At 65.0% G+C, this 26,149-nt stretch overlaps 3 protein-coding genes across 4 annotated transcripts in view; all 3 read right to left on the reverse strand.

Annotated features, from left to right (window-relative positions):
* Window positions 1-931: 931 nt before the first annotated feature.
* SHMT2 (serine hydroxymethyltransferase 2) lies at window positions 932-5,582 on the reverse strand. The gene is made up of 12 exons (XM_082332720.1): window positions 5,491-5,582; window positions 4,279-4,476; window positions 4,096-4,175; window positions 3,668-3,868; window positions 3,503-3,584; window positions 3,133-3,255; window positions 2,863-3,002; window positions 2,466-2,631; window positions 2,291-2,390; window positions 1,856-2,011; window positions 1,480-1,587; window positions 932-1,305 (listed from the first exon to the last, which is right to left on the reverse strand). Exons 1-12 carry the CDS (start codon window positions 5,512-5,514, stop codon window positions 1,178-1,180), a joined length of 1,506 nt encoding a protein of 501 aa, XP_082188846.1. The 5' UTR covers window positions 5,515-5,582; the 3' UTR covers window positions 932-1,177.
* A 1,240-nt stretch (window positions 5,583-6,822) lies between these two features.
* Window positions 6,823-21,322, reverse strand: NXPH4 (neurexophilin 4; the record flags this gene model as incomplete). Its single annotated transcript, XM_082332239.1, has 2 exons — window positions 6,823-7,590; window positions 21,275-21,322. The coding sequence occupies 2 exons, from the start codon at window positions 21,320-21,322 to the stop codon at window positions 6,823-6,825; spliced, it is 816 nt and encodes a 271-aa protein (XP_082188365.1).
* Window positions 21,323-24,851: 3,529 nt separating this feature from the next.
* LRP1 (LDL receptor related protein 1) overlaps window positions 24,852-26,149 on the reverse strand; it is a 91,648-nt gene continuing 90,350 nt past the window's right edge. For both annotated transcript variants that reach the window (XM_082332708.1, XM_082332707.1), the window contains exon 89: window positions 24,852-25,999. In XM_082332708.1, the coding sequence (XP_082188834.1) occupies window positions 25,859-25,999 (141 nt within the window). In that variant the 3' untranslated portion in view covers window positions 24,852-25,858. The remainder of the gene's footprint in view (window positions 26,000-26,149) is intronic.

Consider the following 26,149-nt stretch of genomic DNA (forward strand, 5'->3'; position numbering starts at 1 on the left):
AATAAATTATTGGGGTGGGGGGGCAGAAAAATGGATTATGTATGCTGTTTCCCAGGCCCATAAACATAGGAGAAATTCAACACCCCCCGGTGAAGGCTGGGGTGGGGGCACATGTCCTGCTGGAAGCTGTGGTTCACGGCCCCTGCGCGCCTTGTTTCCGCTTTCCCATGCTCCAGGGCCCTGGGGGCTGCCCAGGGACCACCCGGGTCCTGACCCAGCCCCACTGGAGAGGAAGAGAGCCGTGTGGGGTGGAAGAGGTCACCCACCCACCCACCCACCCACACGTGGATGCACATGCATGTCCTGCACACGTGCGCAGCCCCTGCTCCCCCTGGGCTATGTGCCGTGGGGCGGGAGCCTAGCCTTTGCCAGGCAGGGGCGTCCTGCCTGGCGCTGTTTGGTTTGGCTAAGGCTGTGTGGAGCAACTCATGGCCAGTAAATATGGAACAGATGACCCAGGAGAGCAGGACGTGCCGGGGAGCAGGCAGCTGCCTGGCCTGCCAGGGGCTGGGCTACCTCCAGCCAGGCAGTGCCACAGGGAGCAAGGGGACAAAGGGGTCTCACTGGCAGCTCTGCACCCCACAGCAGCAGGACAACAGGGAGGGCAGCCTGGGCCACTGCCCCCACACCGTACCCCCAGGGGTACGCTCCGGGGCTCAGCGCAACCCCCCCACACCCTCAGAGCCTGCTGTGTGAAGCACCAGGGTGGAGGAGAAGGGGTAGGGACACTGAGGCACGACCATGGGCAGCGGGACCCGGGGTCCAGGCCCCACATACAACCACAGCAGCCTGGCATGGTGCTGAGGGGCCCTGGGGATGCTGGTCCTCACGATGCCTTGTCACCGGACCTCTCCCTCCTTAGCTCAGCACCTGCACACCTCCACGCAGGCAGGCTCTGCCCCCACTTTTATTGGCACCCCCACCCCACCCCATAGAAAAGTGCAAGACTTGGTTGGACAGAGGGGATGAGGCTGGAGCAAGGACTGGTCCCTCCCCCATCAAGGTCTGGGGGGGGTCTCTGTACCCCAACACAGAGAGCAGGAGGGGGGTGGGCTGCCCCCCACCCCGGGGAGGGAGCACCCAGTCCCGAAGGGGAGTGAGGAATGCAGAGGGTGGTTTTAAGCCTCCCCTTGCCACCAGGTAGTCTTGGCCCAGCAGGAGGGGCGAGAGCCCCCGCTCAGTGGTCACTGAAGCCAGGCATAGGGAAGGCACGAGCAAAGGTCTCCACACGCTGGCGCAGGTCAGCCAAGCGCTGCTGCGTCTCTGCATCCTGCAGCAAGAAGGTCTTGAACTCCTGGAGCTTGCCTGGGGGTGGAGGGGGAGTGGGTAAGAAGGGCGGGGGGACATTACAGCAGCCCCTTCCCCGCCCAGGCAAGGGGGGAGGCTGGCACCAGCTCAGGGTGCAGTCCTCGCACACCAAACAGAGAGGTGCCGACTGGCACCCAGGAAGGGGGGAGACAGGGGCCTCTGCTCACTCACTGGTTTTGCTCTTGATGTCCAGGGCCAGCGCGATGCCCTCATCGATGAAAGCTACAACTTTCTGGAAATCCTCCTCGCGGAAGTGGCGGGAGGTCAGCGCGGGGGCACCTGGGGGACAGACCCATCAGGGCCAGGAACTGCTTGGGGGCACCATCCACAGAAGCCAATCCCACCAAGGGGCTCCCCAAGTCCCGGCCTCCATGGGGTCCCGTGCCCATCTCTGAGCCAGAAACTGGCTCCAAATTCCATGAGGAGTCCTCAGAGAGGGGTGAAACAGAGGGTGGATGCCCTGGGGTGAAAGCTTGGGGACCGCCCCCCCAGGGAAGGGGCTGGATGGAGGCAGGAAGACCCCCCAGAGCAGGTACCGTCCACTCACCCAGGCGCAGCCCCCCTGGCGTGAGTGCGCTCTTGTCCCCTGGGCACGTGTTCTTGTTGGCAGTGATGGAGACAAGCTCCAGCACCCGCTCAGCCCGTGCGCCGTCGATGCCCTTGGGCCGCAGGTCCACCAGCACCAGGTGGTTGTCAGTGCCACCTGGGGAGCAAGGAAAAGTGGTGAGGAGTGATGGCCAGCCCTGAATACCTTCAGCCACCCCCTCTCCTCACTGCCAAGTCCCAGCCCCTTCCCTGCTCTGCAGCGCTGCCCCCATGCTGCCTCCTAAGCAGTGTTCTGCCTTGCACCTCCTCCTCTGCCCCCCAACCCACCCGCACTCCCCACTGCTGGCTAGGGACACTGACACCAAGTGGTGTCACTTGCAACCTACCGCAGCCTTGTCTCTCCTTGTCCCCAAAAGCACAGGGAAGGAGGCATTACCTGACACCAGGGTGTACCCACGCTGGAGCAGGGCCTGCGCCATGGCTTTGGCATTCTTCAGCACCTGCTGGCAGTACTGGCGGAAAGCTGGTGAGCTGGCCTGACAGCAGGGGAGACCACGTCAGTGCGGGGCCGAGGTCTCCCCCAGACCTGAGCCCACTGCCCCGGCACGGACCTGTTTGAGGGCCACAGCCACAGCAGCGATGGCATGGTTATGGGGCCCCCCTTGCAGGGAGGGGAAGACAGCAAAGTTGACCCTGTCCTCCAGGTCGTAGAGGATCTCCTTGCCCGTCTTCTTATCCACTGAGCGCACACCCTTGCGGTAGAAGATCAGTCCTGACCTGGCGGCGAGAGAGAGCTGGCACCGCTCTTCCCGCCTGCCCGCCATTGCCTCATGGCAAGGTCTGTCCCCCTGCACCACGGGGCAGTGCAGACACTGCTGCCACCCTCCGGTGGGTCCCTCCTGCTTAACTCTGGCCCCAGGCAGAGCACAAAACGCAACCTCTGCTTTGCGCTCCCCCGCCGTGGATGGGCATCCTCCCCGGGGAGGGGGCGGCAGGACGCAGCCTCACCTGGCACCGCGCAGGGTCTTGTGTGTGGTGCTGGTGACCAGGTCCGCGTGCTCAAAGGGTGAAGGGATGGCCTTGGCTGCCACCAACCCGCTGATGTGTGCCATGTCCGCCAGCAGGTATGCCTTCACCTCCTCGCACACCTGGGGACACGGAGCACGGGGAGTCACAGGCTGTCCCTGTCCCCGTGGCCATGAGTGGGGTGCGACTGCCCTCCAACCGCAGCAGGCACGAGAGCTCCCGTCACCCGGGATGGAGCCGGCCACCCCATACCTTCTTCATACGAGCGTAGTCGATGAGGCGGGCATATGCACTGGTGCCGGCGATGACAAGACGAGGACGGAAGAGCCGTGCCATCACCTCCAGCTGGTCGTAGTCAATCAGCCCTGTGGCTGGCTGCAAGGGATGGACAGACAGCTTGCCAAGGCACATGCACCTCCCTGCCCCCAGCTCTGAGCACAGCACATTTGGCTGAACCACATGCAGCTCCCAAGCACCCCACGGCACTGGGACGTGGTTGGGACATGGGGATGGTAGGGCAGGGAATGGCAGAGCAGCTCGGGTACTCCAGGGGCACCACCAGGATCAACACCTCGGCCAGCAGATCCCCCCTTCCCCCAGGAACCTGCCCGCCTCAGCTCACATCAAGTTTGTAGGGCATTGACTCGAAGAAGATGGATGTTGCTGAGATTCTCTTGACGTCCGACATGTACCCATGTGTGAGGCTGCAGGGGAAGGCAGAGGCACAGGATCAGGCTGGGGCCCCCAGGAGGCAGCAGGCTCCAGGCTGCCCCACTGTGCTACGTACTGGCCCCCATCGGGCAGGTCGAGCCCCATCAGGCGGTCATGGGGCTGCAGCAGGGCTGTGTAGGCTGCGAAGTTGGCTGGAGACCCCGAGTAGGGCTGAACATTGACGCCCCAGCAGGCAGGATCCAGGTCGAACGCCTCCAGAGCCCGCTGCTCGCACAGCAGCTCAATCTGGTCCACGACCTCGGCTCCCCCATAGTACCTGGAGGAGAATGGAGGCGGTTACGGGGGGCCTTCTCCCCACCAGCCCCACAGCATCCCACCCTGTCCCACAGGAGACCTCGGTGGAGAGGACAGCCTCCCCTCAGAAGCACCCGCTCCTGCCCTGGGGCTCCCCTTATCCTTTCCTGTGGCCAAATGCCAGCTGTGGGAGGACCCCTGATGCCACCCACGACCTCCTGCCCCCCAGCACCTGCTCCCCCTCTTTACCTCTTGCCGGGGTACCCCTCTGAGTACTTGTTGTTGAGGCAGGAGCCCAGGGCTTCCAGTGCTGCCCGGCTGCAGAAATTCTGGGGGAAAAGTGGGGTCAGGGACGAGGCAGCAGAGCTCCCACCCGAGCAGGGGTCCCCCAGGACCGTCACCACCCCCTGCCCCAAGCACCCTGTACCCCACCTCAGAGGCAATGAGCTCCAGCCCTCGGCACTGCCGATCCTTCTCCTTCTGGACGAGGGTCCACATCTCGGGGTCACTCTCGGCCAGACTCTCCTGCCCCGTCCAGGTGGGCACGTGCCCAGGGGCAGCCACCGCAGCAGTGCTGTGCCGCACCCACTGGATGCCGGTGGCCACCTGGCCACCACATCGCTGCAAGGCCTGTGCAGGAGGGGGGGGCAGACAGGTTGCAATCCCTCACAGATGGGTGCCAGTCCCCATTACCCCCGAAGTGTCCCTGGAATAGCAGGTGACAGCGCCAGGAGCAAGACCCCAGTGTTCTGTCTCCAGCCACTGGTGCCACCCCCGAGGGTGGGCACGTGGGGATCTCCAGGGTCCCCACAAGGCACACGGGGACCCCCCACGAGGTCTCCCGGGCCCTCGGCCAGGGCAGGAGCATCTCGACTCCACTGAGAGTCAGTGCTAAAGCCGCAGGAACAGCAGCTGAACCCACCGCGGGTGCAGAGCACGGGTGCAGCAGAGCTGCACACGCGTGTGCATGTGTGCACGCCCGGGTGGGATGGCCGGACCCTCAGCTACCCCGCAGGGGCCTCCCCCATTGTGAACGGTGCTGCGGGGGGACCCCTGTGCACAACGGGGTGGCCCCCACTGCTCCTCTCAGCCCGGGGTCCCGGGGGGCACGGAAGAGGAACTGTGCCCCCCCTCCTCGCCCCGCCAGCGGTGCCCGGTGCCGGTGCCCGGTGCCGGTGCCCGGTGCCGGATGATGTAACCGCCGACGACCCATTGCATCACCCGCGGGGCCGCGGTCGCCGGGCAGGGGCTAAGGCCGGCGGCGGTGGCTGCCCTGGCCCGGAGACTTTGGGACGGATGCAAAGTCCACGGGGGCGGGGGCCGGCCCGGGGCTGCCGCTGCCCAGGAGGGGGGGGGGGGGCCGGGACCGGGCGCCGCTGACCCGAACCCCGTCGGGCAAGAGCTGCGCCTCCCGGCTGCAAAGGGGTGCTGGGGCGGGCAGGGGGCCGGGAGAAACGGGTACGCAGAAAGCGACTCCCCCGGGCACCGGGACCCTCCGCGGCTACCCGGACCGCCCCCGGGCACCGGGACCACCTGCGAGCACCGGAACACCCCGGCGACCGGGACACCCTGCGGGCACCGGGACTCCCCGGGCACCGGCAGCCCGCGGGCACCGGCACGCCGCCTCCCAGCTCCAAGACTCACCCTGCCCAGGCGGAGCGGCCACATCGCGGTCCGCGGTCCTCGGTGCAGGCGGGTCCCGGCCGGGTCCTGGCCCCGGTCCCGGTCCCGGTCCCTGCCTGGCCCCGCCCCGCCGACGCCGCGCGAGCGCTGCCGGGGCAGGGCGGGGCCAAGGGGCTGCCGGCACCGCGGGGCCCGACGGGAAACTGGAGGTCCAGCCGCCCGCTACCCGCCCCCCCCCAACCGGGGGCACCCCGGTCCGGGCGCCGTCTGTACCCCCATCGCTGTCCCCCCGCACCCTCGTCCCTCCTTCCTCTTTCCCCCGCACCCCTACCGTGCCCCGTCCCCCCCTTGCTCCCCACCCCTCCCTCCATCCCGGGGGCAGTGGGAGGACGGTGGGCTCCGCCGTGGGGGTATGGATCAGCACACTCCACCGCTTTTCCATTTTTTTCCAATGTTTTTCTTTATTTTCCACTTTTTTTCCATTTTAATTTTCTTAAAAAAATATGAAGAAGCCCCTGCCCAGAGCCAGGGTGACGGAAGCCCCCAGCAAGGGCCCTGCTGCCTCAGGGACAGGGACCCCCAGGTCCTTGCCCCTGGAGTGGCACTTCTTCACGGCATGGTGGTGGGTGGTGGGCAGCAACTGGGGGGCTGCAAATCTGGGTGAGGGATGGCGATTCTGGGCAGGGTCCTCCCCAGCGGGGGGGGAGCGGGCTCCATGGGGCACTAGGGGCTTGGTTTGGTGCCACAACGCTGCTGCAGCCTGGGAGGGGCCAGTGGGGGGGAAAGGCTCCGAAACACCTGGACAGGTGCCCTTGCACACGCAGACTGGTGTCCACACGCACACACATGCACATCTCCCACAGCTGCAGAAAGACAAAAGCCCCTCCTAGTGCACGGGGTGAAGCCTGAGCTCTCCTGAGCATGGTGACCTGCCGGCATGCAGCAAAACCCCCCTGCTACAACTGTGCCCGTGCCCGTCCCGGAGGTGGCACATGCCCAGCCAATGCCATTGCATGAGGTTGTACCCCCCAACTCACCCACACACTCCTGGGGACCCCAGCCCAGCCCCTGGCATGGGGTAGGGGGACAGGGTCCGTGCCTGCACCCCCTGCCCAGCCACAAGGATGGGAGTGCAGCTGTGCGGTGGGCAGTGGGGTCAGGACCCCCTGTGCTGGCCGTGCCCTGGGCGGGCTGTCCCTGGCCCTGCTCCTGCACCCCAGGGAGGTGCTGCAGTGATGAAGGAGGGGCTGGTGCGGGGGTGATGGGGGGCACCGTGCTGCCACCATGGGGTGCAGGAGCCCCCAGCCCCCATCTGCCTCCAGCTCCGGCACCCGCCGCCCCTTCCCGACGATGTCAGCCAAAGTATGGGTTGTCGTGCTGGAAGTTGTAGTCGGGGCAGACCTTCTGGACCAGCTTGTAGTCGATGCTGAGGAAGGAGATGAAGATGCAGATGACCTTGAAGGGCTTGGCGCAGAGCCAGGCGGCGTGGCTCTGCGTGTGCTCGGTGAAGCACACCTTGGAAGGGTCGTACAGGCAGGGCTTGTTCTTCCGTGCCCGGTTGGTCTTCTCGTACTCTACGTGGCAGTTGAGGGCCTTGGCCGGGCGCCCCTCAGGCAGGGTGCTCTGCTGGGGGGGTGGGCGGGGGAATGGCGGGGGGGCTGGCACCAGCACCTCGAAGCCCACCGCCTTGGAGGGGGGCACGATGCTGACCGAGACGTTGCCCAGGCTGGAGGAGTTGTGGCGGAAGTAGACACTGAAGGTCCCGTTGATGTGGTCGACAATCTTCCCTGTCACCAGCAGGCTGAACTTCAGTGTCTTGATGTTGAAGTAGAAGTCGCCCCAGCCAAAAATCTTCTTGGCACGGCCAGACTTGAGCGAGGGCTTGCGCCGGGCACGGGGGCTCGGCAGCTCCCCGGCCGTCTGGTTCTTCTGCCAGTCCCAGGGGCTCTGTGCAGCGCCTGAGGGTGTCCCCGCACCCCGGGGGGGCTCGGCCGGAATCAGCCGCCTGGGGTCAAGCACCGGGGGCTTCAGGGTGCCATAGGGGACATCCTTGAGGAGGCCAGAGGTGCCCAGCTCCAGGTACCCCAGGGTCTTCGCGATGTGGCCCCCAGCACACACCGTCTGGGGAAAAGAGGGCAGAGACCGCATGAGCTGTGCCTGCCGCCCCCTTGCTCATCCTCCTGTCTGTCCCCATGCACCCTTCTGTGTCTGTGTACCCACCCTGCACCCCTGCATCCCTTCTGTGGCCATGCACCCCTCCGGCACCATGCACCCCTTCAGCACCATGCCCCCCAATGCGCCGTGCCCCCAGCTGTGCCCAGAGCCAAGTGTGGCTGCACCCTGCCCATGCCACCCCCAGCCCCTGCTCAGCCCCACACGGGCCTGTCCCAGCCACACCCCAGGAGCCAGGGCTGCTTTGCCAGCATCACCCATGTCCCTGTGACGGGAAAAAGCATGATGCTGGACAATTCATGACTGCCTGCCCCACCACAGCTGAGGCTTATTAAAATGCAGGGGGGGGTGGGGGGCAGCAGCGTGCACAGAGAAGGGGAGGCATCAGAGCCCTGCGCCGCCTGCCAGGGAAGCCTAATTGCATTACCCAGTGCCTCTGATCTGCCGCAGAAATTACAGAGACCCCCGCCAGGCTGTACGGCAGCTGCTCCGCCCTCCAGGATAATTGCACTGGGCGGACATGGCTGAAGAGTGGGGTGCATTGTGTGCAGAGGGGGGGCACACGAGGAATGAACAGGGACCCCTTGCTCTAGCGGGGAGTGGGGGAAGGGCTGGGGTCACTTACTGTATTCTGTCAAGGAAGGGAATTTGCAGCAAAAGCAGAAAAGATGGGCAGTGGAGGGGAGGAAAATGCCAGACGGCTGCAAGGTCCCTGCACCAGCACGGGGACGTCCCCTTGGCCAACACAGAGCCAGGAGGCCTTGACAAAGGCTCTCATAGGGTGGGGAAAGGCGGCTCCTCTCCTGGTGAGGTAAATCGAGGCAGGGAGCCGCGATGGAGACCAGCTGCCTGGTCTCTCCAACCTGGGCGAGCTGCAAGCCCAGGTAAGGAGGCACTGATGGGCACTGGCACACCAGGACCCTCTGGAGATGCAGCCAGCGCTGGAGTGTCATGCGGCAGCTCCCAGCCACACCGGTCGAGAAAGGGACTCTGTGCACCGAGGGGGCTGAGACCTGCCTCCTGCCAGGCGCCAGCTGGGACGGGACCACAGCGTCCCCTTCCTGAGGTTCCCCACGGCCATTGCTCTGCCTGTCTGGCTGCCGGGACTGAAATCGTGCGGCTCAGCAGCAGCGAGCAGAGCCAGCTGGCACCTCTTCAGCCCTGGGACCCCATCTCTGACGTGTCCCATGTCCCTCCCTTGCCTGAGCCCGCCTGCCCCCCCCGCTTCCCCATCCCTCAGTCTGGCTGCTCCCGGCTCTGCACCCTGGTGCCCAGCGTGCCCCTGTCTGCCCTGCCAGCTGCTCCCGGCACGCGGGATGCTGCTCCGTCAGCCCCAGCCTCGTCAATCACTGTCGCCCGCGAGCTGGCAGGTGCTCGGGCTGCTCTGGCAGTTTTTGCTCTGGACGACCTGTTTCCCGAGGGGGCCGCGGGGAGGAGGGGAGCGGAGAAGGAGGGCTGCGAGCAGAGGTGCCAGCTGGAAGGGCCTGGGGGGAGTGGGGGGGACTGTGCCCCCACAGGAAACTGAGGCATGCCTCAGCGCTGAATCCGAGCCAGTGGGGCTGGAGGCAGGGCAGGGGGTGCTGGGGATGGCTCCTGCCTGCCATTGCTGGGGTCTCATCCTGGCACCAGCCACCCTGCGCCACTGCCAGAATGCCTCAACGCTCTTTCCCCCTCAGAACTCAGTGCGCTTTTCCCATGCCCCCCATCAGAGAGGGGTGGTGCCCCTGTGCCCCCTCCTCCGTGGTCAGGCAGGCTGTGTGCTGGGTACCCAGCAGGGATGGGGCAGCATCGGGGGGGCTGCCCCGGCCACGGGCCCCCACGCTTGCCCCGTCCCTCTCCAGCTGCTGAGCCGGAGTCTCCGGCCAGGCTGCGCACTGCTGTCTCCGGGATCTATTGCCTTATCACCCTGATGCTGCGTGTGCCGGGCTGAGCCTGTAAATCTGCTCTGCAGGAGCTCGCTCTCGCCGTGCCGCCCCGGCAGAGGAGGCAGCCCGGGCTGCTGCCGCCGGCACCGGCCGTTCTGCCCCGGCTCTGCCCCTGCCCCGGGAACCGGCCGGTCCAGGCAGGGCTGCCCGGCCCCGGGTCTGTGGGCAGGGGAGGAGGATTTGTGGGGTCTCAGCCCAGCCCGGGGAGGGGGGACGGGGGCTGTGCAGTGCGAAGCAGCCCCCCGCTCCGGTCTGGCCGTCCCCCGGCTCCCTCCTCAATCTCTCTTTGAGCGCGGCTGCTGCCTTCGCCCTTATCTATATTTCAACGCAGCTTCAAAGCCGCGTGCCTTCACCAGCCAGAGAGAGAGGGAGCGAGCGCGGCAGGACCGCGAGATGGAGAGATAAATGGGGGAGGGGGAGAAGGGCAGCCCCCCAGCACCCCCCCTCCGGCCAGGAGAGCAGCATTTTGCGGGGGGGACACACGGGACGGTGGCCCCGGCGAGGCCGCCGCTCCCCCTCCACCCCAGCTCCATCGTTAATCCCACTCGTACATATTCATCAGCCTGGGAGCGCCCCGCATCCCACCGTGGGGAGGCAGTGGGCCTCCCTAACCACGAGATGAGCACCGGCAGGCAAGGGGCACCGGTAACCCCGCAGCTGGAAGGGGAGCTCCCAAAACCCGCCTGTACTCACAGCGAGGGGACAGGGAGCAGCGCGGACACTGCAGCCCACAGAGGAACACGCACACACAAGCACACGCCGCCCAAGCCCCCACCAGCCTGAGAAAGATTTCTGGAGGTTTCTCAGCTCTGCGCTGGCTTTCCATCTCAGCTAGGGCTGAGAGCCAGGACGGCTGGTTCCCCCCAGCAGTGCTACGTGAGCCACCGCAGCTCTCCTCCCTCTGCCTCAGTTTCCCTTTCCAATTCACCCCCCTTCCATGATCCCCTGCTAGCGGTGAGGGGGATGCAGTGGGGATGGGGATGGGGATGTGACGGGAACGGGGCTGTGATGGGGAACTGATGGAGACAGAGATGCAGTAGGGACAAGGAAGTGACAGGGACGGGCAGGCAGTGGGGAGGGGATGCAGTGGGAAACAGTAGGGATGGGCACGTACTGGGGAAGGAGGTGCTGACACCAGCTCCCTCCATTACTGAGGGCTGCGGGTCCCCAGGCCAGGCTTGTGCAGGAGGATGGGGCGGGGTGGGGTCAGGGGCTGTGGGGCACGGACTGGGCACGGGCAGGACAGGGCACTCCCGGGGGAAAGAGGCCCCTGTCCCTGTGGGGAGAGGGGTGTGCTTCAGGGCGAGGGGCCAGGCTGGCAGCCTCCCACCCACCCCCAGGTCCCTCCCCAGGAGCTGCTGGGGGAGCAGGGGATGAAAGGGAATTGCAGAGCAGGGCAGCGACTGCCGATGCAGCCAGGGCTATCGATTGCAGCATGAACGTAGTCCGGGGCTGTGGGGAGCACGGGGGTGTGGGGGAGACCCTCACTACACACAGCCCCTGGTGCAGCCCCAGGAGGACAGCTTCCCCCGGCTGGCCAGGGGTCTCGGAGCCTGCAGGCAAGGGGCGTGGTACAGCAGGGCCATGGCAAGCCTCTTCTGTGACAGTGCTGAGGGGAGCCAAGGTCACCCCCCTGCACCCTGCCAGCGCTGTCGGCATTCAGGGCAGGTCCCACTCACACCTTGCGTTAAATATTAATGTTTCTGCTTGTGAGTGGTTGGGGTGCAGCATGCACACATGTGCACGTGAACCTCTTAGGCACGCTTCACAAGCATAAGTGGGAGTCCCAGTGCCTCCTGGCCCTGCACGGGTGTGCGCAGAGCCCCCTCCCTCCCTGGCTGCACCAGGATCTGTCCCCTGTGCCAGAGGAGGGCTGTGCCTGGTTCCGCTGCCTGCTAGGCTCTGGCTCTGATGCACCATTCATGTGTGTTTGTCTGGTACGCTTGTTTTTTACTGTTACACATGCATGTGCTGCTGCATCCATGCATTACCCCCAGACAACAACATGTGGTTTTGCTGCTCTCAAGCCCCTTGTGCAATTTTCTGTGCGTGTGTGTGACTGTGCAGGGCTGCCATGCGTCTGCAGGCACCCGTGTGTCACTCCGTGTGTGCACAAGCAGCCAGGCAAGGATTCAGGAAGGGCTGGGGGTGGCTGCAGAGGGACTGGGAAGGCTCTTGGTGCCGGCATCAATTTGGCTTGTCAGGACCAGCAGTGATGGCTACTCACATCCCATTTGCTGGTGGGGCCAAGTGCCGTCAGCTGCTCCCCTGAGACCTACGGTCACCTTGGCAGAGGGGAGCGGATCAGCGCACGGAGGGGCGGGGTGCCCCAGTGAAGGCTGTGATGAGCTCCCAGCACCCTGGGAATGGGACCGCAATTGGTGGGGTACCATCTCAAGGCAAAACAGCCCCTGCCTGTGCCAGGAGCAGAGCACCCACAACAACCCCCACCAAAGGCCCTGTCCCTACAGCCAGTCTGTCCCCTGCACCCGGCTCTGAGCCATCCCCCCGCCTTGGTGGAGGTCAGTGGCAGAGCAGGTGATGATCTGCAGATCGGGATCTCCAGCTCTCCCCATGGGCGCAGGGTCAAGCCATTCTCTCCCCTGTCACCCTGCTGCCTTCGTTAGTGCAAGGAGATTAATTGGAGGTGGTGAGCGACAATCCCCGTGGGCCCGCTCCCCCCAGCACAGCGCAGCCCGGGGCGGTGTGGCATTTCCAAAGGTTAGCAGCAAACAAGGTGCCTCTGACAGCTCCCATTTATCTCGCTGGCGCCGCGCGGGTGCTAATGCGGTGGCAGGGTGACGCGGTGCAGTGGTGGGCTCTGCTGGGCTGCGGGGAGGGACCCAAGCACGCGCCTGAGCGTGCTGAGGTGTGCAACGCGCGTCTGAACGACTGCGTGTGGGCGAGAGCGCACAGTGAGCTCTGAGTGTGCGTGCTCCCGTGTCTGCATGCGAGTGTGCACGCCCACGGGTGCCAGCAGGTGTGCACCAAGATCTCCCAGTGCCTGCCCGGCCCAGTGTGCACCTGCAGCATGCAGGTGAATGCAACAAATGCCTGTGGTTGCTTGTGTGTGCATGCGCTTCTCTGCCTGCAGCTGAATGTGCATGAATGCCTTCACATGTCCTGCACGTCCCTGTGAGCACATCTGCGTGCATACGTGCACAGTTACACACGCGCACATGAAGTGAGGTGGCTCTGCATGTGTGCCTTTGCAGGGGAGCCCCTGCTCCTCAGTGTTTGAGCACCCTCGGAAGAACGCATTCCTGTGCCTCCTGTGCACCTGCCCCAGTACGTGTCGGGGGTACGGCCATGCCTCTGCCCCCCCGGGCGCAAGCGTGCCGCTCTGACTTGGCAAGTGCAGATGGGGCTGCTGAGTGGCAGGCTGCTAATGAAAGTCCCCATGAGGCAAATCTGCAGTGATGGCTCCTTGGTGCCAGGGCAACGAATTAACCTGCTGTTAGGGACACCTGGGCTGGGTCCAGGGTGCTGGTGGAGTTGGGAGGAGCCCGGGGGCCACAGACCAGAAGCACAAAGCAAGACCCAGCCTGGCTGCCCATCCCTGCCCGGGGAGGCTGTGACCGAGGATGCTGCTCCTCCGGTGGAGAGGACTCAAGGGTAAAAGGACAGGGCTGCAGGACAGGGAGTAGGGCAGGTGAGGGGGAACCCAGGGACGGGAGCGGCGTGCAGCCCAGCAGGGTTTATAGGGGAGCGCTGTGGGCTGCCGGGCAGGTGGGGGGGTGTCATGGGCAGGGGGTGCAGGAACGGGGTGCAGGACAGTCTTGGAAGGGCGGGCAAGAGTAGAAACCCCATCAGCTGTCCCCAGCAACCACGCCCATGTCCCACTGACTCCCAGCTCAAAAATGCTTGAAAGCCCATCCCTGGGCAGCAGTTCCAGGGCCAGGGTGCCCAGGGGTGCTGGGTCTGCTTGGTGTCCCCCACCACCTTCACTGGCACAGCCAGCACCAGCCCTGCCACACACGGCACACCGCCCCACATCTGTACAGGCAGCGGCTCACCCCACAGCTGGACCCTCCACTGCCCACGCATGGCCCATCGCCTCCTCACCTTGCAGCCCCCCGATGTCACTCAGCCCCCTCCTCCTGCCCCCCCTGCTTGCAGCTGTGAGCCCCCACCCAGCCACAGGAAGCAGCACCAGCTGCCCCACGCACCCCAGCACAACGGGCAGGATGGATGTGGTGGGGCGAAAAGGGCGTCAGGCTCTGGGGGATGCTGAACCTGCCCCAGTCCTAGGCACTGAGGGGTCGAGCAGGTGACAGACAGGGACAAGTCTGGATGCACTCATGCACGGCCACCCTGCCACCCTGCCACACACACCCGCACCCACACCCCACACACATCCTGCCCTGGAGGTGAGCTCAGTGTGACCACCCAAAGGCCTCCCCGATCTTTCCTCTGCTACTGCTAGCAGTTCGCACACACCCGAACACAGCCCAGCAGGCAGGTGGCTGCAGAACCTCTAGCACCAGGATGGGCGAACCCAGCACCAGCACATCCTCGGCTGGGGGAGAGCCCGGATCAGCTTGCCAAAGCCAAATCCACCATCGGGTCATTACAGCGCTGCGGGGCTGCCAGAGCTGCCGACACCCACCCTGCACGCGCAGCCTGTGGTGGCAGCAGGACCCGCGGGAGCTGTGCTGGGGTCCTGCTCCTGGCGACACCCCTGCCTGAAGCGATGCTCGCGCAAGGGCTGGCGTCACCTCATGTGGGAGCACGACCTGCACGGGGCTAGGAGAAATCAGCTTCCCACAGACGCGTTTGCCTTCACCCCCTAAACAGACACCTCGCTCCTTGCAGACGGAAAAAATATGCAAATGCTGCAGCTTTATTAACGCGCTCGGCACGCGCTGGCTAATAAATATTTCATAGCCCGAGTAGGACTTTTTTTTTTTTTCCTCCTTCTTCTTTCTTTCGTTTTGGTTCCTTTTCCCTGTCACTCGTTTCCTGCCTTTTCTTTTCTCAGCCGTTGTTTTATTTATTTATTACTTTTAAGGGCTTCACGGTGAGACAGGAGCTGGTAGGTGGCTGGGGGGGGGAGCAGGGAAAAATGTACATCCCCAGTCTCTCCCCCCACGGGTGAAAAAGAAAAGTGCTGTTAAGAGCAAAGGAAAAAATATAATAGAAGGGAGGAGACAGCACCAGGCAAAGGATTCAGGGCTTGTGTGACTCATTGGACTCAAGGAAGAAAGGAGAATGAATGAGAAAATGAGGAGATAAACGGAGCGGGAAGGGGGAGAGGGATGTGCAGGTGGGTGTGCACAAGCCAGTGGCGAGGGGGCATGGGGGCGGCAGGAGGGACGGGGACGCGCGGGCTGATGGGCTCGGAGGAAATTGAATCCTGCTTGCCCAGGCAGCACATTGCCAGTGTTCCCCAAAGCCAGCCAGAGCCCAGCCCGCCTGAAACGCCCGGCTTCAGACCAGGCACCGCGTGGCGACGGGGTGGAAGGGGCTGGGGGTCACTGGGGAGAGGGGCAGCTCCCCGGCCAGTACACCGCTGCATGCCCAGCACGAGCCACGGTGCCGGGGCCGCGGCTCCCTTGGCTGAGCCCCTCGTGCTGCCATAGCACGGGAGGAGCCGGGGCTGGACATGGGCAGGAATGTGCAGACATGGGCAGCTCACATGGATGGCGTATGAGGAAAGGGAGGCAGAGCCAGCAGGAACTAGTCCCAGGTTGCTCCTGCATCCCCAGCAGCCAGGGATGCCCATCCAGGATGCCCGCATTCCCCCTCCTCGGCCCCTGCAGCTCTGCCTCAGTTTCCCCACAGCGGAACAGGCTGCAAGAGCTCCCTCCACCCTTCCAGAGCTTCCCTGGCTCTTTGGAGGGCGAGGTCTTTCTGGGGGGTGCAGAGTGGTGGCAGCTTCTCCTGAGCCACCTCCAAACCAGGGGGACCCCAGGCCCTAAGGAACGCAGCCCCCACCTTCTGCCCAGCTGCCTTTTCTCCCCCCCCGCCCCCTTGCCTCACCATTTCACTTTATTATTGCAATAAATGTAGCCATAAAAGTGGCAGGTATCGGCGTGCGAGGAGATCGCTTCTCCTGAGCTATGGAAATGTAATTTCGAGTGTGCCCGGGAAATTTTATAAGATCGTATCAGGCGGGATCATAAATTGCATTTCCAGCCCCCCCCTCCACCCTGCACCACAGTCCCCCTCCCGCTGCCCCCCGATGAGGCAGGGCTGGTGTGAAGGTCACCGCAGAGAGGGGCAAATGCAGGGCTGTCCCCTCAGCGGGGACCCTGTCCCTGTCCCCCCCCAGCACTGCGCCCCCCCCTGCTGCCCCCATCTATCCCCCGGCACATTCCCAGGGCCAGCCGGGGTTTATTCTTCCCAGGAAGAGAAGGAAGGGAGGAGCAGCGGCAGGGACACGGCTGTCCCCTGCATCCCCCCTGGTAGCAGACTGATTAAAACCTGTGAGAGACCCAGGGGTGCCGGGGACCCTCAAGGGCATTGCTGGGGCTGCAGCTCCTCTCGGGCTGCGCCGTCCTGAGGTCACAGGGGCTGTGCCCTGCCACAGCCAGGCACTGGCTCCCACCAGGAGCAGGGGATGACGGGTCCCTGCAGCCCACGGTCCTCTGGGAGCCCCCTCACAACGCCCGGGGGCTGGATTTGGCCCTGCTTTGCATGCACCACCCTGCCCAGGCTCCTGGTCCCAAACAGGTGCCAGGCGAAGCAGCGTAAAGCATCGCTCTGCACGCCAAGGAGCTGAAGACAGAGGCTCTGCTGCTCAGTGCTGGGGGGACAGGAGAAGGAATGAGAGGGTCTTTGCCCACCGTGACACGCGCTGAGGCCAGCCTAGCTGCTGGGACAGCCACAGGGGTCGGACAGGGTCTGTACCACCAGCAGCACTGGGCTGAGCAACCTGCCATGCCCCGGGTGTACAGCAGTCAGCCCCTGTTTGCGCAACAGGGTCTGATGGGGATTTATTTGGGGAGGGGAAAATTAATCCCACCGTGAGTGCAGGGCCCTGCAGGCTCTTTGCAGCTGATCATTTCTGCAGGCTGGGTGCTCATTTCCACAATGACTTTCCTTTTGCAACAGCGATCAGGAAAAAAGGCGGGGAGGGGGGAACACAGGCACAGGGACGTGATTATTTCTTTAGTAGCAATCCAAGCGGCTGGAGAGGAAGCTTCATCTTTCCTGGGCCATTTACCTTCAGCGCCCGAGCGCAAAGGCTGAGCCAGGCAGCTCTTCAGAGATGCTGGAGCTTGGCCAGGGCAGGCAGGGGGGTGGGAGGCTTTGGCTGCCGGGGTCTCAGCGCAGCATCGCCCCACTGTTGGGCCACCAGCTGCCGGGACTTTGGCTCCCCGGGAGGAGGAGCTGTGGATGCAGGGAGGGGGGCAAAAGTCATTAATCTAGGAGTGTTAATTGGCATGGGTGTGATTAGCAGTGGGACTGATGGGTGCTCAGCTTAGTGCTGCTGTTGCAGAGGGAAGCGCCCGCTTTGCTGGTTGCCTTGCTGTCCCAGCTCAGACCACCCCCTCCCAGCCCCCCCGCCAGTGCCTGGCAGAAAACTGGCAATTAAAAACAAGAGGGGGGAAAAAGCAATAAAGCAGGCCCCAGATTTCAGCCAGAACAACACAGTGGAAGAGCAGGAGTGGGTCTGGCCGGGGGGCACCCCTGGGTGCCCCCCCTTCCCAGCCGTTGCTCCCCCCCCCTCGGCAGGAGGCTGAGCTGCGCCACGCTCCAGGCTCCAGCCTTATTGAATCTCCCAGCTCAGGGTGCAAAGGGCACCACAGGGAAGAGTTATTAAAAAAAGGGAAATGAGTCGCTTGGAAACCTTCTTTCGGAATAACAGTGTGTGTTTGTTTGGCGATAGATTAGCTCAGCCATGCTGAGCACACAGCACCCGCCGCAACGACGGTCAGCTCAGGAGATCCACAGGAACTGGGAGAGGGGGGACACATGCAGCCGCTCCCCCGGCCCTGGCAGGCACCATCTGAGCACCATCCTGCTGGGGCCGGTCCCTGCAGCTCTGCACCCAGAGGGACCCCTGGCCAGACAGGGGCTTGCAGGGCTGAGCCACCACCCAAACCCCATTTCCCTTCCCCTGGCCCCAAAGGAGGAATACATCTCTGAGCCACGAAAGGGTTAAATTCTCCCCATTAATGGGAGCTGGGGGGGGGGTGTGTGTGAACAGGGGTGTCCTTGCACCAAAAGGGCTGGCAGCATCTGCTTAAGAGCAAAGCCATCTGTCAGCCAACAACCCCAGTAGACGTGTGACAGCTCTTGGGTGACAGCAAAGGAAAGGGAATGAAGCGGGGTGAGTTTCCTGGAGGCTGATGTCCCATGCCACCAGCCTCCTGCTGGCATGGCCACCGGCACTGCAAGGCAGGATTTTCCTGGGAAGGGTTAATCCAGGAAGGAAAACCTGCCAGCAACACTCCAGGTGCTTCGCAGACACCTGCTATCTCACCTCCCCGCCTGCCTGGAAGGAGGGAAACCGAGGCACGGTGCTGGGGAGGCACGTTCCTGCAAAGGCACAGGCAGGCAGCGGGGCCAGAGCAGGGGTAAGGAAAGACACCCAGTGTCCTGGCTCCAGCCCCGCTGCTGCACCGAGCCACCACACCCCACTTTCCTCCCAGGCAGCCTGGCTGCACCCCGATCACTCCCGCCAGCTCCGAGGCCAGTGGCACGCCACCCTCCTCCACTGCTGGCTCTTGTTCAGCACCTGGTGTGGATCACACCGTCACCTGGGCATCAGGGACCACGAGGCTAAGGCTGGCATCCGCCTCCCAGGAAGGCCAGGAGGTTGCCGGCCAGGAATTGCCCTTCCTCTCTGCAAAATTACAGCCGCCTCTTTGAGCCCCAGGATGGCTGTAGGAAGCACCCAGGAGCTACACCCAGCCTGCCCCAGCCATGGGTCTCTCCCGTTGCTCCCGGGTGCACCTGGGGGGGCTGGATGGGACCCAAACTAGCAGGAAGCCAGACCCACCCTACTGTGAGGGACCCCCAAGATTTAATGCTCAATGCACAGAAAAAATCTAATGCATAAACATACACCAGCAGCCTGAGGAAGGCTGAGGTAGGGAGATCACCCGCGGGGAGCACTGGGCAGCATCTCTCCTGCCTGCCCAAGCGCTGCCATCCCAAGCCCAGGCTCAGGGAAGGAGAAGGCAAATCCCAGGCAGCAGCAGCAACCATGAAGGGCGGGGGGCCAGGGGAGGTGATCTGCACACAAGCAGCAGAGATGGGCACCCGCTGGGCTGGGAGACCTTGTCCCAGCAGGGAGATGCACACCCGCATGCACACAAACACACCCAGCGGGGACGATCAGCAAACACACCGTGTGGCGTGGTGGGGAGACACCCTGGGGGGTCCGTCCCTCCTGCAGCAGGAACGCTCTCACAAACACACACCCCAGGGGCGAACGCACCCACTGCACGCCAGGTGCTCGCCCGGGGGAGGCAGACACATCTGCCTCTTTGCCCATCGCTCCCACCACAACCCCGGCCCTGGTGGGACGCGGCACTGAGGAGCTCAGGTCCAGTGCCGCAACTGGGGCCAGGGGGGAGCCGGCGGGGCCCTTCGCCTGTCAGGCTGCCTCCTGTCCCCTGAGAGGGGCTGGGAAAGTTTCTCCCCAACAGGCCCAGAGGACTGAGGGGGCAGGAACAGCTCCATCTCCCTTCCCCTGCGACCCGGCTTGGCGCAGGCTGCGCAGAGCCCGGCCCCTCCTGCAACCGGTCCCCACGCCAGGAAGCCCACAGACCACTGCGTGGTCCTGGCCCCGCACCACAGAGGGGCTGGGGCTCACTGCCCCCGCCAGCATCTCCCGGGGTTATCCCACGCACGCAGCAGGAGGCTCCCGCACCCACGTGCCCACCCCGTGCCCGGGACGGGCCCGCTCCCGCCAGCCACGAGCCCCCACCTCACCCCCCACCGCTGCTGCCTGTGCGGGCAGGGAGGGGGACAGGGGCAGCGCCCTGCTCCTGATTTCATCAAAACAAAACCATTTGTCTTGAAGCAGCTCCAGCACCGACAGATGCTCTGCGTTAGATGGACACGGGGAGGGGGGGGTCACGCAGAGCCACCCCCACACAGACACACACGCACGCACACACACACATCTATCCATCTATATACGTACAGAGAGGAGCGTGCCAGAGAGAGACAAGTTGCAAGAGCCTTTGCCTGGGGGGTAGGGTTGTGCGGGGGGGGGGGTCCCTGATGTGCATCCAATTCCCGAGAGGGAATTGACTCGTTTGATTTTATTCATGAAACACAGAAAGTAAAAATGGAGTGTCAGGAAATCAGATCTGCTGGGTGATGAGCCTGGCCCCCCCGGCAGGCCTGGGGGGGCACAAATCCCCCCATTCATGACCACCACAGACGCCCGTGCCAGATGCAGCTGTAGCCCCCAAACCTGGCAGCTCCCGCTGTGGGGAAAAGCCTTGCTGGGCTCCAAGAGGAGGGTGGCAGAGGGGGGACACACAGGGGTGAGTGGCCTTGGGAAGCATTTAGTATCTGGGACCGGGGGACATCACGGGGAGGGCTCTGCGGGCGGGGAGGATGTCTCTGCAGCTGCAGCCTTTCCTCAATCTCTACAGACAGGCAAAGGGGCAGGAACAGGCAAAGCCCCCACCCAGCTTGGCAAGGCCAAGCCTGTCCCTGGGGTAAATGCACTTGGCTGAGGGGGCACCCCGGCGAGACGGGGAGATGGAGCTGGCGGGGGATGCCCCCCTCGGCAGAGGTGAAGGCCACGCCGGTGCTGGAGCTGAGCCCGCACCAAGTCAGGACAGAAATGAGGCATCACCTCTGCAGGTGGTTTCAGTGCTCACACCCTTGGCGGGGGCGCAGCCGGCCGATGGGGGACTCACGCTGCCTCCCCCCGCTGCAGGCCGTGTCCGCTGGCTCCCACCCGCAGGTGCGGTGCTGGTGCAGGGTGCGGGACAAGTGCACCCCTACGGCGCGCAGGGGCCCCGGCCCCCCCGCAGAGCCCCCCCGGCAGAGGGCCCGACCCGCCCACGCGCGGCCGCCCCCACGCTCACGCGCGGCTCCGTCTCGCGCATCTCGCTGCCCCCCCCGCACCTGGCAGACGGCGCCTTCAGCGCTCTGCGCCGGGGGGTGCTGCTCGCAACCGGGGGGTGTATGGGGGCTGCACCGGCGGCGGGCCCCCCGCTACTCCCCCCGCCCCACGGGACCCCCTGGACCCCAACTCCGCCCGATGTCCGAGCGCGATGCCCCGCACCCCCCGCGCAGAGTCCGGGACAGCCCCGAGCCCTCTCCAACTTGGGGCGAGCAGGACCCCCCCGCTGTGCAATCCCTGGCCCGTGCCCCCCCGCCATACAACTCTCCCGTTCACCATCCTGCAAACGCCCCCCCGTGATTGCACGACCCCCTCCTCAGAATTGCACAAGCCCCCCCCCAGTTGTCCGCTATCTCGGTGACTGAGCCCCCGCGCGATTGCACGGCAGCCCCCCCCCCCGAAACGCACGTCTCCCCAGTAGCCGCACGTCCCCCCCACCACTGCACGACCCCCCCCTGCACGTTCACCCCCGCGGAACGGCACGGACCCCCCGGAATCGTACCACCTTCCCAATAATTGCACGACCCCCCCTCCTGGACCTGCACACCCCTCACCCCCACCCCCAGTAATTGCACGTTCCCCCAGGAACCGCGCACCCCCCCGGCGGCAGCAGCAACTTTGCCGCCCGCGGGCGGGTGCGGCCGGGGCGCGCCCGGTTCCCCCGTACCTGCAGCAGCAGCCAGGGCCCGAGCAGGGGCAGGCGGCAGCGGAGCATCGCGGGGCTCCGCGGGGCTCCCGGGATGGAGGGAGCGCGGCAGGGCGGGCGGAGGAGGGAGGCGACGGCGAGGGGAGGCAGGAAGAAAGTTGGAGACTTGCTGGGGCCGGGCGGCGCCTCCGCGGCGCCCCGCCAATCCCGGCCCGCCGCCCCCGCGGGGGGGGCACCGGGCAGCGGGCGGCGGGCACCGGGCAGCGGGCGGGGGCGGCCCCGGGGGGCGCCCCGGGGACCCCGCACCCAGCCCCTGCCCGCACCCCGGGGCGTCTCCGGGCCAGCCCCGCGCCCGGAGAGGGGCCAGAGCCGGGGCTGCCCCCCTCTCCCGGGAGACCCCAGCACCCCGGGATACCCCCGGTCCTGCCCCCCCTCTCCCGGGAGACGCCAGCACGCCGGGATGCCCCCGGTCCTGCCCCCCCCCCCCCTCCCCGGGAGACCCCAGCATCCCAGGATGCCCCCGGTTCTGCTCCTGTCTGGGGGGATGTACTAGCACCTGGGGGGGACAGTCCTGCCCATCTCCATCCTGCCCACATGAGCCTGGGGAGGGGAGAGGGTCCGCTGCTGTTGGGCCCCCAAAAGACTCCAGCAGAGAAAGGGGACCACCCTACAGGAGGGTCTTTGGGGGGCAGCCCGCAGGCCCTGCGCACACACCAAGGGTGCCTGCACACGGGCACCCCTGCCTTGCACACCCTGGAGCGTACAAACACCCCCACCTGCAGCGCGCACCCCACGTCTCAGGCTGGACATGCAACCTGCATCGCCTGCGTGTATACATGTGTGCACGCACATGCACACACGTGTGCTCATCCCTCCAGCCCAGTGCCGGGCCCCTCTCAGAGGGGTCTGCCAGGTGTTCTCATACCCCTCCCCAGCTCAACAGGGATCCCTCCCCAACACTATCACTTTATTGTTATTACTATTATTGTTACTGTTGTTATTATTAATATCTGCTTGCCTTCTCTGGGAAGCTGCCGGCAGGGGCTTTGGTGTCAGCAGGGCTGGGGGCAAAGCACAGGATGGGGGGAGCATTGCAGAACCGCGCGTACGTGTGGACACAGAATGAATAAAAGGTAAAGGAGAAATAAGCCACGGAAAGGGAGAGGGAGAGAAATGAAGGGGAACAGGAGAGAAAGGAAAGGGAAAGGAGAGGGCAGTGCCGACACGGAGCGGGGGGCATTGAGGAGTCCTGGCACCGCAGGGCTGCGGGACCCCAGCCAGCCCCATACAATCCCCACAGCAGCCCCACAGCAGCCCTGGGCAGCACGGTGCCTGCCTGTGCCAGCACCCAGCTGCAGCACAACCCTGGCAGGGGCAGGGGGCACCTCATGCTCAGGGTCTGCAGCTGGGGCGCAGAGGAGCCCTCCTCCCCAGGGAAGGTCCTTTCAGCCCATCTCTTGCTGCTGCTGCAGTGCCAGCGCTACTGGCTGGTGTGAGAGCCACTGCCAGCCCCACGGCCTGTGCTCCCCACTCCTCCTCTGCTCCCTGCTTCCCATGCAGGCAGGAGCCTCCATGCCCCTCTCCCTGCCCAGCCAGGATCCCACAACAATCCCCCCAGGGACCCAAGCGCTGGCACCCCCCCGAGGCTGCATTTACCCCGTTTGCCCCAGGGCTGCAGAAGGGATGGGGCAGTTGAACCCTGGGCAAGGGCTCTGTGGGTCCAACCTTGCTGGCATGGCCCATGGGCCCTCCAGACCTGCTACCCTTACGCAGCTGGGGCCTTGCCCCACATCACCAGCGCAAACTCCCAGGGGGGTCCTGGTGTCCCTGACGGTCTCACCAGGGAGCAAAGGGACACCAGGGTCTGCGAGAGGTCCAAGGGGCTCTGGGAAGACCCCTCCCACACAATTAACAGCCCACTGGCCCAAGATCTGGGAGGGCAGAGGCATGGCGAAGGGAAACAAGTTAAGGTTTAAAAAAATAAAAAAAATTGAAGGAAAAAGAAGATAAAAAGGGGGGGGAGAGGGGAAAGGGAAGAAAAAAAAAACCTAGAGGAGATATAAGAAACCGATAAGTGAACAAAGAGCCAGTATTGAAATAGATCTGAGGGCTGCGCCGCGCTCGGGCCGCGCTGGATCCCTTTGCAGAGGGTTTGGGGCTTTTCAAAGGCAGCAGCTGCGTCCTCGGCTCGGCATCCGCGGGAGGCCGGGGGGGCTGGTGCCGAGGCAGATGCTGTCAAGGAGGGTGCTGAGGGTTGACCCGCTCTGCCGAGCCGCAGGGCGCGGGTGCCACGGGGCCCGGCCACGGCCCTGGGCTCCCCTCGCAACCTGCACCCGGCTCCGCTGCTGCGGCCCTGGCACACGGTGTGGCCGAGCGTGGCCGGGGCAGGGTGCGGCTGCCAGCCCGAGGGCCTGATGCCCCGAGCACAGGCCAGCCCTCGCCCCCATCCCGCCCAGCCCAAGCCCGCCAGGGCAGACACAAGCCCCTGGCCGGCCGGCACTGCTCTCCGGTCCCCTCTGCCGTCCGAGGGGTGCGGGTGGTCCCTCCCGAGCCCCCTGCCCTCAGCACCCGGTGCTGCCCCGGCCAGGGGCCCCTGAACAGTCGCTGGGGAGGGGACAGACGTCGGGCAAGTGACCCCCGGCCGCCCCCCTTCCCTCTACCACCCCCAGCCCTCGCTCAGCCGGTGCGCGGCCCCAGCGCCCCCCCCGCGGGAGGCTGTGCGGGACGGGGCGCTGCGCCCCTGCCTCTGCCTCTGCCCGCCGCAGCGGCGCCCGCGGGGGGGCACACGAAGCGGCGTGGGCACACGGGGACACACGGGGACACACGGGGGGCACATGGAGTGCACACGGGGGGCACACGGGGGAGTGCACACGGGGGGGCACACAGGGGAGGGCACACGGGGGGGCACACGGGGGTGCGCGTGCAGCCCCCGGTCAGTTCTCGAGGGCGGTGGCGCCACCTGGTGGCGGCGTCCGGGGCCGCGCGCTCCCGGTGCCCTGGGCCGGTGCTCGGCGCTCAGCGCCCGGTGCTCAGCGCCCGGTGCCTGGGGGTGCTTCGGCTCCCCCAGCTCAGGGGAAGGAGCCGGCGTCGAGGCCGCAGCAGCTCGGGGCCCCGGGGTGCTCAGCAGGGTGTCCCGGGAGATGCTGCCGGTAGCGGGGAGCAGACGCGTGCATGCACACACATGTGTGCACGCACACGCGTTACCCCGAGTGGCACATGCACCAGCACGGGCGCTGCACCCCAGAGGGCACCCAGGCAGCACAACATGCACAAGCACGCTCAGGCTTGCACAAACATGCATAACTCTCCCTTCCATCCACGCTCCCTGCCCAGGGTCCCGCACGGAAAACCCCGTGCCCCACCACGTGCACACCCAGGGCAACCCGATGGAGCAAGAAGCCCCGACGGGATCCTCCGGCTTTACACCACTCATCTGTGGCATCCCTCCTCACCGCTCCCCGTGCCACGACTGGCACCACTGAGCTCTGAGGGCGTCAGGGCCGCGGCAGCTGGTGGCCTGGGGCCCGCCTGGCACCAGTGCCTGGCTCCCCCCCGCACCTCCCTGGTGCGTCCCTTCCCATCAACCAGCAGCCTGCTCTTCAGTTTTTAAAAATTTTATTTATAACAATATCTGTTTTGTTTAGTTGTAAAGTAATCCAGCAAAAATTATTAAAACATTTCCCCCCAATAAAAGGATGGGGTCGCCCCCCGCCCTCCCCCCACATGCGTTTATTTATTTCTACTATAAAAGCTAGGTCATTTCCATGTTTTCATTTTGTTTTTTGTTTTTTTTTTTTTCCTGTTAAAAAATGTGCATGTTGGAGAGTAGGCGAGGTGCAGGCGACAAGCCGGAGCGAGGGGCCGCAGGGCTGGGCCCACCAGGGACGGGGACCCTCCACACCGCAACGGGGCTGGGGGCAGCGGTGGGGGCCTTTGTCCCTGTCCCCTGTAACAGTCGGGCAGAGCTGAGAATGGCAGGGAAGGAGGGAGGGGATCGGTGGAGGAAAAGGTGGGGAGGGAGGGGAATGGGGGGGCAGAGGGAGGTTTGCAGAGGCCACACTGCAGAAGAAGGGGGGACTCGGCGAGCAGCAGATTCTGGGGGGGGGGGGGAAGGAAACAGGGGCCCCAGAGAGGGGAGTTGCAGGGGCCGGGGGACGGAGCCGAGAGCTGGGGAGCCTGTGGCCCCCGCTCTGCCTCCCTCCTGCCTGTGCCGTTGCTGCCTGCGCCCCACGTAGTGGTAACCCCGTGTCTCCCATCAGCCCCGGCTGCAGCAGCCTCAGCAAGTTCTTCCCGGCACACTGACCATGGTGCCGTCCTTGCTCCGAAACACTGGCTTGTCCGGCGGGTGGGAGGAGGAGGGAGGGGGGGCCCAAGGTAAAGAGATTTAAAATAAACCAAAGCCGGATCTGGCAATGAGAGGCGCTGAGGCCTGGTACCGGGGAATATACAGGTAATAATACTGCTCACATAGAAAAGTAATAATCCTTCATTTGTACATTTATACAGTGGCTCTTGGCTCCCCCGGCCCCCGCCCGCCTCCTGCAATGGGTGTCTGTGCCAGGCCCAAGTGCCGCGGCCCGGCGGCCCTTCGCCCCCATCCTGCCCCTATGCCAGGGGGTCTGCCAGGTCATCATCCACGCCCCGCGACAGCAGCTCCCGCTTCTCGTCCGTGCTAGCCAGTGAGTTGCGGCTGTTGTGGGCGCCCATGTACAGCGTGGCATAAACGGGGTTGGTGAAGTTGGTGGGCTGCGAAGAGGGGGGAGCAAGTGGGAGGGGGCATGGACACCTCCCTCCCCAGCACAGCGGTCCCCAGAGGTGTCCCTTGCCCTGGGGTGCCACGACCTCCTCCCGGTACAGCACCACTGACCCTGTGGCTGCCGTCATCCCTCCCTACAG

Source organism: Platalea leucorodia (assembly GCF_965183815.1).
Source record: "Platalea leucorodia genome assembly, chromosome: 23".
Lineage (NCBI taxonomy): Eukaryota > Metazoa > Chordata > Aves > Pelecaniformes > Threskiornithidae > Platalea > Platalea leucorodia.